The sequence below is a fragment of the Pleurodeles waltl genome, chromosome 6 (assembly GCF_031143425.1).
Source record: "Pleurodeles waltl isolate 20211129_DDA chromosome 6, aPleWal1.hap1.20221129, whole genome shotgun sequence".
NCBI lineage: Eukaryota > Metazoa > Chordata > Amphibia > Caudata > Salamandridae > Pleurodeles > Pleurodeles waltl.
In genome coordinates this window covers 637,195,303-637,205,827 of record NC_090445.1, presented here as the reverse complement: position 1 = coordinate 637,205,827, position 10,525 = coordinate 637,195,303, and the positions used below count along the sequence as shown (strand labels likewise).

The window sequence follows — 10,525 nt, the reverse complement described above, 5'->3', positions numbered from 1 at the left end:
GCAAATTATGATGTCACCATAGGGGATTTAGACTTCCTCACAATCTGATTAGAAAACTCGGAGGTGCAGAATTCTGCAGCCTAACTGCTTCTCAATGGCTCTTGTTGTGGGCCTCCCTCTTCCCTACTGACTCAGTGGCACTGTCTTCCAGGAGAAAGAAGTACCATCTTTAAGGCCCTCTGCTCTTGTCGTGAGGGCTTTTATAAGTTATCAGGGTATATAAATCATCAATAGGCCCACACTGTTGGCGTGCTGCTTGTAATCATAGCCAGAGAACGTTTGTGTAGTTCTCAAGATCCGTAGGCCCAGAGTTGGAGGTCGTTCCTTCTCATATCCGAAACCTACATTTTGGAAAGATCTCTAATTTTCTGTCCGAAATGAAGCCTTCTGGTATTTTGAAAGAAACTAAAACCTCATGTGTTCCCCTAGGGGACCCTTTTGCTTATTTGTATGCATCATAAAATCTTTCAACGGTTCTCTCATGGTGGATAACTGGCAAGTGGGGTAAATTTGTGATTATATAGAAAACGCTCCTGACTCAGAATTGCACAGTTCCAGCAGCCTAGGCAGGTGACCAACCCACTGCTGACATAACAGGTTCAATTAATTATACATGGACTGGGCCCTTGGCCAGAAGGCTGGTCTGGTCGTCTTCATGGATAGTAAAATGCAGGTGGACTTTCAAAATGGGTAACAAATTAGCAAATAATCACCTCGACTTGATTCATTGTATGTACATTTTTTCTCATACATGTTCACTGTGAATAGCCTGAAAACCTGATACCTAGCTAGGAACAATCTTCTCTCTGATCCACTGAAATAAGTATCTTCATGGAAAAATCAAGACTGATTTTTTTTTTTTTTAAATGTAACAGCTTTGTCGGCATCCACTGTGGGGCTGCAAGGCCCAGTTTGGACTGGACTATGCCTCTGCCCTCCAGGCCCGATTCTAGCGGGTGGGTCAGGCCCACCAAAACATGACCATTGGCCCTCCCAATAACAGCAAGAGAGGCCACAGACAAAGCACTGTTAAGTACTTCCTCCAAATGTGATTTTTTTGGTTTCCCTTTTGTTTACTTTAATTACCTGTCAGGGGTCAATGAGAAATCTCTAGAATACATTTTAAAGTGCATTGTTTTAATAATAGCTGTTTTACTTGTGTACTAACAGGGAGAAAAATACAGCCTTTAGATGATTTTCCTTATTTTTCTACTGTCTGAGACAAAATTCTTGGCATGCCCGTAAAAAGAAAACAGCCCGGTGGCGAGCTTAGCTCATGTCTGAGGCAAGCTGCAGTGGGGAGAAGTGTGTTGGGGAAGAAGAGAATGGGGTTTACCTGCCAAAGATGCAGTAGGTGCAGTGGCACCAGAGCCCAGGTTGTAGGCTACCTCCAGAACTGTCGAAAATTGGGCACACATTGTCTCACCCTAACGCACCCTTGGCCCATCCAGGTATAAATTCCTGGAACCGGGCCTGCTGCCCACAGACAACACCACCGATCCACCTGTTGTGTACCCCCAACAGGTGAAAAAGGACCGAGGGCCTGATTACAACCTGAGAGAATGGGATACTCTGCCACAAACGTGACGGATATCCCCCCCCGCCGTTTTACAAGCCCCATAGAATATAATGGAACTTGTAACATGGCGGAAGGGATATCTGTCACATTTGTAGCAGAGTATCCCATCCGCCAAGGTCGCAATCAGGCCCTTACTGTTTGCAGGTCCTAGACAGCTGGGTCTGATATCTGCAGGCCTGCTAATCCTGGGTCCAGAAATATCAGACTGCGCAGTCTCACCGACAGCAATCTCATCCCCGCAGAGACCACTGCTGCTGACTCGTAATGAGTCCTGAGTGTCCTGCCTCTCAGTTACAGGCCTTCCCATGACAGACTAGAAAAAAATCCATGTGGACTAGCACACGGAGACGTTTAAAATGTGCTCTTGGAAAAACGCTTCCTCTGAGCAGATCTTTGTATGCCATAGTTTATTTGTCAAAATGGCTCTTCCCACCACACATTTGAGTTTTGAGAAATTATCGCTTTCATCATTTTTAAAAAGGATTCCCATTCAAGGACGTGCAATCGCTGCGCCACGTTATAAACAACAAATTCACACTTTGAAAGAGAATGCCCTCCAAATGTAAAGAATCGCAACTCAAGAGTGGCTAGACACGTGCTTGCCACACCCTGCGGCGCGGCCCTTCTTCATCTCACTGTGACAAATTGAACAATACCATCATCTTTAAAGCAAAACAAATTGCAGCGGGCCAAGTTCATGGTTTCCTCATAAACAGGGTGTCCTAAGGCTAAGTGTTCCTAAAACCAGAACCATTGTTTCAAATGAAATACCTCTTTGTACAACATCACCCCTGCATACTATAATAATAAAGGTTTTATCATAAATCCTTTATCTTTGTGGCAGTCTGGCACAAGCATGTACGAACCAGTGAACAGTATCCGAATGGTGTTGAGCCTCACATTGTGTACAGGGCATATTCAAGAAGCACCCAAATCTGACCCAATGGAGTCACTGCCACCCATTCTCCGGGGATCGTGCGAGCAACGTGAAATGATCATTTTCTTGCACACGTAGGTGCACCGTATTAATCTGAAGAGTGTTACACTGGGCTCTAGTAGGACAAACAGAGGGCCTTGTCCTGTCTCCTGTGAGAAGAGAGCACACATGGTAAAAGAAGGTGAGTGGTAGAATACTTCTTCTGGAGCCATACTGCGGATAGGGGCCACCAACCCACAATAAAAACAACACCATCTGCCCTCCAATAGCACACAACCAGCCTTTAGAAATACCCACATCCTAACCAATCACCGAAAAGGTAGGAAGCCTGTGTCTCTTTGCCACTAGCCATTTACAGCATCTTTGTATGTCATGGACCAGCTCATAGCATAAATCAACTGCACTCAATGTGCTTGTAGTACTGCCTGGCTTTCGACTATTCAAACACTGTGCCCACATTCAACGCGGGTAGACTGTTAACCTTTGGACTGGTTGTTGTTCAGTTTACCAGCAAAAACTCAGTATTTCTTCAATTGAAATGTCTGCCAACTTTCGGGGTTAGAAGCAACAGTCAACACGCCTTTGCGGCCTATTTCATGCCACTGCGAGTTAATGATATAAACGCCACACCTAACATGGCAGGCAAGGCTAATCAAAAGTGAACATAGTTCACCGGACTGCTACCTCCTCCTCACACATAAACTGTACAAACTGTACTTCCTTGTTAGAAAAGATCATTCAGCCAGTGCTTCACCCATCCAAAATGATTACCATTCCTATAAGGAAATCCCATCCTAAGGACTGTCTTAGTTTATGCACTCTAGAAAAGATTAGTATTGTATATTTCACTATGAAAATATAAATACAGGTGTATAGCTAAGTATATATTTGCACTGTGTGTTAAACACATACGAAGCATGCATGGCTCATGCAGCACTACACTATCACTTATGCCTTTCGCAGCAGTACTAAGATAATAGGCCACAAGACAGCTGCTCCAGCTTTGTAAACGAGGATGCTCTAACTCATTGGTGTGGCAGTGCGCGTGTTTTTGATGACCCTCAAAACAGCAAATCGGATGTCAGCAGGAGACAATTTAAGAATGAATACATGACTTTGGATAATATTCAAGCATCTCTAGTTCTCCAGCTGACACTGCAGAGAAAGAAACCAATGCAGCAATTCGAGTTATCAAGCCATCCTAGGAAATGTTCTCAGTCTTTCAATTGTTAAAAAAAACACAGAACTTTATATATAAATTAAGAAAACCCCTCAACAGAAAAATATATGTATTTGAATTAAAATGTGCATGACCCTTTGTACAATTACATATGTGCTTCAAGGCTGAAAGCCTGCTACAGTATTACACTATTTATATCTCAGCAGGTAGATATAGATAGGTTTGTGTATTTGTATGATACCAAAGTACCAATATTTGCTACATGTTTAGGGTCATTGGTTGTCAGTGTTTACATGAGGTCCCTCGGAAAATGTGTTTGGATATTTGATGCAGTTGAATTGCTTATGTGGCAATACTTTAAAAAAAAATATCCACATATTGCTTATCTTTGGAACCTTAAATGCCTATCATGAAAAAACATCTATATGAGCCAAATGAACAAGGCTTCTACATCTGATGTGCAGTTTACAAAGTAAATACATAATCAATTGTGTTTACTATTGCTGTCCATGCAGAGAACCACACTGTAAACAAGATCAATTGAAATATGCTGTGGTATGCGTTCATGTATATTCTATTTGAGCTACATATATACCACAATTATTGATTATGCTTACACATCAGTTAGCATTTTTGTTATATTTACATAGTTTGTGTTTGCCAGGGCGCAGTTGGCCGGTTTGAGGTTCTCCTCTCTAATGTCTTCATTGCTGTTATTGGCCCCTTCCTGGATTTCCATGTAATCAGATTTACTAACGGTGGAGGCACTTCTGCTTTTCAGCAGGTCAGGGGACGATGGTATCTTTGGGCAGCTGGTTACTTGCAAATATTGTGCTTGCTCCTCTCCCTCGGTCTCCCGATGGTAAAAGTAGTTGAAATTGGACACGATGACTGGGACTGGTAGGGCAATTGTTAGTACCCCTGCAATAGCGCAAAGGGAGCCAACTATCTTCCCTCCAATGGTAGTAGGGACCATATCTCCATAGCCCACTGTTGTCATGGAAACCACAGCCCACCAGAAGGCGTCCGGGATACTAGGGAACTGAGAGTCTTCTTCGTCTGCTTCTGCGAAATAGACAGCACTCGAAAACAGGATGACACCTATGAAGAGGAAGAAAATGAGGAGGCCCAGCTCCCTCATACTAGCCTGGAGTGTCTGGCCCAAAATCTGAAGACCTTTAGAATGCCTCGAGAGCTTGAATATTCGAAACACTCTCACCAACCGGATGACTCTGAGTATCGCCAAGGACATGGCTTGCTGACCCTGCTGGCCATCTTCTGGCTTTTCTGCCAGCTCTGTTCCCAGGGTGATGAAATATGGGATGATTGCTACAATGTCTATTATGTTCATTATATTGGTGAAAAACCCAGCCTTGCTTGGACAAGCGAAAAACCTCACTAGGAACTCAAAAGAGAACCAAATTATACACAATGTCTCTACAATGAAGAAGGGGTCTGTAAACGATGTGGACTGATGATACACCACTGTAGTGTTGGAGTTTGGATGATAACTGACCACGCTTCCATGCATGTCCACATCATCATCTCGGAAAATAGGCAGTGTTTCAAGACAGAAGCTGACAATGGATATTAAAATCACCATCACAGAGATAATTGCAATAATCCTGGCTGGACCAGAGCTTTCGGGATATTCAAAAAGAAGCCACACTTGTCTCTGGAATTCGTTGTCAGGCAAAGGCCGCTCCTCTTCTTTGATAAAGCCTTCATCCTCCCTGAACATTTCCATGGCCTCCTCACCAAGTTCATAAAATCTGATCTCTTCAGAGAAGATGTCCAAGGGCACGTTGACTGGCCGCCTCAACCGCCCTCCAGACTGGTAATAGTACAAAATAGCATCAAAGCTGGGTCTGTTTCTGTCAAAGAAGTACTCATTCCTAAGGGGATCAAAGTAACGCATCCTCTTTTTAGGGTCCCCCAGCAGGGTTTCTGGAAACTGTGCTAGTGTCTTGAGCTGTGTTTCAAAGCGCAGTCCTGAGATGTTGATGACGACTCGCTCGCAGCACTCTTGGTCTGCTTCAGGGTCATAACTGTCCTGTGGGTGGCCTGCCAAAGCCGCAGCATCATCTGTGTGCTCTCCAGTGGCAACAGTCATATTTAAGATGGACTGAGCTCCTCACTATCGATGGTTTTGAGAGCCGGGGATCCTGCTAGTCAGACACATCAAATCAATGATTGAAAGATCTCGAAGCTTGCTCTGGGGTAGCTTTTAGTGGCATTTCGGGTGCATTTCCACCTGGAATAAAAAAGTTTCATTAGACCTGTTGAACATTTATTAAAGGGCACACAAGAAGGCTGGCAAAGTGGAGTTTGTGAAGCATGGTTGGAAACATACATAAGGACTATACTGTCGAAATGTAAGTGCGAAGTTCGGAATGAGGAAAGCCCTCCTGGAAATGTATGCATCCCGGACATAAAACATAAATGTTCTGTTTTCAACCACCTACTTATACTGGTATTGTAAAATAACTTATTTGCCAATGATTTCGAAGTTATTTGCTCAAACGACCAATCTGGCCTTTCAAATGTCTGTGCCACTTAAGCATTATTATTCCGACCTGTCTTATGTGTGTTTATACAATATCATCGTGACTGCCAGAGGAAGCTTCTGCACCCACCTGACTGCTCGTGCTGTACGCCATCTGGCTTTAGCATTCGTCACCGGAAGTGGGTATGACGTTATTGGAACAGTTGAATGCCAATATAAACACGAAGTGTTACCTGAAGCAGCAAGTCAGGGGGTCGCCTAGCAACACATATTATCTGGGTCGGTTTCCAGGGAATCCTAAATATGAACACAGGCATCCCATAACTTGCCGTCTGCCAAGTTAGCGCATTTGATGAGTCATCATCTGCAGGGGAGGCCCCGGAATGAGCCTTGCGACGTCGCGCGCCTGGTTCAGGCTAGAAGCTCCTGGTCCCCTCAGAAACTCAGCTCTTGAGGGAAGAGGCGCGTCTGTGCAGAGCCTTCTGCTGATTCTCCAAAGATGCTAAACTAAGCAAATGCTGGTGTCCCTTGTGTCCTCGGGCGGAGTGACGCGGCCTGGAAAACACAGCGCTGAGGTGGAGGGAGCACAGAGGGCCGCCTCTGCAGAGTGCCTTTGCTTGGCAGCCACCGTCTCAGCCCTGCGGTCCAAGGCGGCTTCAGGGTTCTTCATCTTTCTGCAATGCAACAAACAAGGCACACAGTCACTACCCCGCGCAGGCACGTCCTTCTCCAGCCTCCCTGCATCGGATATCATCTACCACATGCGTGCGCATCGGCCTCCCTGCCCCCTTTGCCACTTGATCTCGAAAGCCAAGCATCGTGATGCCTGTTAATGGGTTTTCTGCCAGAAAAAAAAGACAACTGTCCATTAAAACACATGGTAACACCTGCTCTTTCTTACAGGGAACCGCAAGATGGTGGAAAAAAGGAACCATGACGATGAAGATGATGATTGTTGTTATTTTCGTTTTGTCATTCAAATCCTGATGTTAGGGTTGTATTTTTACTATATTACGTTTATAATAACCATAAAACAATAATAATCATGATGATCATTCCTGATCAGTGTGTTATATAAGTACTAGCATCATAATTATTACTAATCTAATATTGAATATAGATTATATTGTCATTACTGATGCTACTATCCTCAATACTATTACTGTTAATAATACTGCTGATAATAACACAAATAATACAAATAATACAGCATTAATAACAGTAACATTGTATGGCTATTATTTTTTGCGTTGTAGTATCGTTACTCTTATCAATAAGGTTTTATTATTTTTATTATTTTTATTATTATTATTATTATTATTATGAGCATTTCTGCCTATGGGTCTCGCCACAAGATGAAAGGGGCTCTATGTACCGTGTCTTCCGTGTGAACGTACATTGCAGACCAGCTGTCTAGAGACCATGCCAGGCATCAGTTGGGTGCCTGGAGACTCCGGCACTAGGCAGAAAGTGCTTCACTGGAAACAAATCTTAACATATTTGCTGCGTTTGCAGCTCTGCAGCTGCGCCCGCCCCCTGCGCGTGAGCGGACGAGAGGCGCGTGATCTCCACAGACACCTGCACGATGTTAATAAAACCAAGGGCAGCATTTGAAGCCTGACACACTCACTGGTAACTTCACGCCCATGTGCCGCGTGGTTTCTGGCGGAATAGGCTCAATTTCAAGCTAAAGGAAAGTGCGTTTAACACGATGGCGCGTAAACGCCCAAGAAGGCAGCTGTAAACAAATGCTACGGTTACCAGCTCAGAGGTGCACACTGGATCTCTCACATACGCACGCACACACATACATACACTTCAATGCAGTGGGAGCACGAACCCACCAGTTTAACTTAATGAAATTCAGACATTTCACCTGCAGCTAGCACAAAAAACTGCTGTATCAGGCTTGACTCGGGCGAATCTTGTTTAGAAATAAAGGACGCACGTGTTTCTGCGTCAGTGTTTCCCCTTTGTTTAGCAGCATAAAGAAATGTCATAGGGGGGTTTCTTACATCCCTCCTCCTACCCGCACTGCCTCCCGTCCCCACTCCATGACACACCCAGCAGCAGCCAACTGCCCCTTCCCGCGCATTTTCAGAGATGGGAAGTTGTCCCCCCTATTTTGAGACAGCCCCACTTCCACTCCCTCTCTCTCCCGTTTCCCTCCTCAGCTTGTGCTGTGGTACAGGCTGCTGCAGCATTTACGTCCACACAATGAATATGGGTGGGGGCAGAGGGGCGGGGAAGACATTCCTGCTGCATACCCCAAACCTGGCTCTCAAAAGCATCCCCAGTAACAGCGCCTGCACCAGACTCCGACACAAAGCCATGCTTGCTTGCCCGCCTTCCCAGCACACATATAGGGCATAACACGCCTCGCCCCTTTGAAACTGCCTCCTTAGGATTCACACACGCACAATTCGGCTACAATTGTGAGCAGTGATTTTTGTTCTGCCATGTTATGGCAAAGGCTGGAGATTCATAAATCCTATTGATTCAACGCTCTTAAACATAACACTAAACATGTAACTGCACCAACGATCAATAAAACAAATAAACATGTCAGAGCATAGAATGCCATATCAGAGCAAATCATAAGAGGTCCCACAGTGCAATGCTGTGCAATAGCATACCATGGAGTGCTCAGCCATGCAACAGCAAACCACTCTAAATTAGAGCACAGCCCATTGCACGCTACCCTATGCTTTGCCATGTGGTAGTATATCAAACAGTATAATGCCATAAAAGATCATAACAGATTATGCCATACAGACCATACATTTCCTCTAAATAAGAGACCTTGATACTTCATGCCACACCATGCCAAACAGACCACAACCTAACATGCCAAAATATTCCATACTATAGGATAGCATTCAATGTCATGGCATACCATACGATAATACACCATGCAATACCTTATGGTGTCACATCATGCTGTAACTTAAAGTATTAGACCGTGCAGTTCAATCATACGGGCTTTCCATTTCGTACCACAGTCTCACCCGCCCCACCACACCCGCAGCTGCATAATCACACTCATCTCCCTCCCCATTCACTACCTCTGTTTGTTACATGTCCATGTCCCTCATTCAGCTCTACCACAGGACTGGGACCGCGCGCGGGTGTGTTCAGGGACCAAGCGGCAGACTCTGCTTTGGGTTACGGGGCACTTCCCTCCCCCATACACACACTGCAGGCACGAGGCGCGGCACGATTCCCTGCTTCGCTGCATTAGGAAGGGGTGACCCTGGGGCGGCAGCAGTACCTGTTCCGACGTGGTCCTGTCAGCCGCCACCCCGAGCATCCTTTGTGATACTAGGCGCAGAGGCTCGGTTCGGAGATGGCAGGCACCGGCTCTCAATTGGCTCTGCAGTCAGGCATGCGGTGCATACATAAGGAGCCCACTGCACTGTGCAGCACTGCTTACCTGCGAGCGGCTCCGGCAACTTAAAGGGGACAGCGCTAGAAAACAAGGCTTGCCAGCGGGATCTCCCATCACAAAGTGCAGGCTGCACAAGAACACCAATAAACCTCCTAGCACGAGCACTTTGAAGAACTGCACACAGAGTTCTCTTTGCGTGTTCTCTCCTGGGCGCTTGCACGTGACCCGAGGCAAATTACTCAATCCCCCTGAGGCTGTGATTCCAGAGCAGCGAAAGAAAATGGGAGCGCTTAGACACGGGCTAAAAGTTGACATTTCGCTTTGAGAACCGAGCTTGTATATTAAAAATTATATTGAGTGACATTCAGTGAAAAAGAATCATATAATACAGCACAATAATGGCATGCCCCTGAGTTGTGCAGTATAATTTTGGCGGATTATGCACGTTCACTTTGCAAGTTGCAGTGTTTTTTTGAATTTGTGTGTGTTTACGGTGGCTTAAAGTAGTCTGGAGCAGCCAAAAAACAGTATTTCACCGCTATGTCAAATATTAACAGACCTTTAAGTGGGAACTATCCTGTCAGTCCTCAAAACCGACAGTTATGAAACGATGAAATTGAAACAGCTCCCTATCTGACCATATATGCGTGTCGTTAACTTTGCGAGTAAAATACTTCATTTCCTCAATCAAATATACAATAACCCTCAAGGTAACCCACGCCAGTAATTCAGGCCCTGTGGACATTTCACGTTTTATTTCATCCAGCATTCTCTGGGACTTTTTTCTTTTTCCCTCTGGTGTTTATTTCATGCAATTTATGAATCTTGAATAGCGCACACTGTGACCTGAGTCACATCCCGGTGTCTGTGTGGGTTCAGGTTTTGGATGGCTGTTCATGATGGAATACAATTGGGTGTCTGGCATCGGGCCCTAT

At 45.0% G+C, this 10,525-nt stretch overlaps 1 protein-coding gene across 4 annotated transcripts; it reads right to left on the bottom strand.

Annotated features, from left to right (window-relative positions):
* Positions 1 to 864: 864 nt before the first annotated feature.
* Positions 865 to 9,817, bottom strand: LOC138300085 (potassium voltage-gated channel subfamily A member 2). Of its 4 annotated transcripts, none has more exons than XM_069238971.1 (3): positions 9,636 to 9,817; positions 6,436 to 6,876; positions 865 to 5,950 (listed from the first exon to the last, which is right to left on the bottom strand). In XM_069238971.1, the coding sequence occupies exon 3, from the start codon at positions 5,807 to 5,809 to the stop codon at positions 4,310 to 4,312; it is 1,500 nt and encodes a 499-aa protein (XP_069095072.1). In that variant the 5' UTR covers positions 5,810 to 5,950; positions 6,436 to 6,876; positions 9,636 to 9,817; the 3' UTR covers positions 865 to 4,309. The 4 variants fall into 4 exon arrangements, with proteins under 4 accessions (XP_069095072.1, XP_069095070.1, XP_069095069.1 ...); XM_069238969.1 differs by having other exon boundaries at positions 6,333 to 6,876; positions 9,636 to 9,798; XM_069238968.1 differs by having other exon boundaries at positions 6,333 to 6,876; positions 9,474 to 9,649.
* Positions 9,818 to 10,525: the final 708 nt, after the last annotated feature.

Excerpts from the sequence above, each read along its gene's own strand:
- LOC138300085 (XM_069238971.1), bottom strand. The coding sequence starts at position 5,809 with ATGACTGTTGCCACTGGAGAGCACACAGATGATGCTGCGGCTTTGGCA.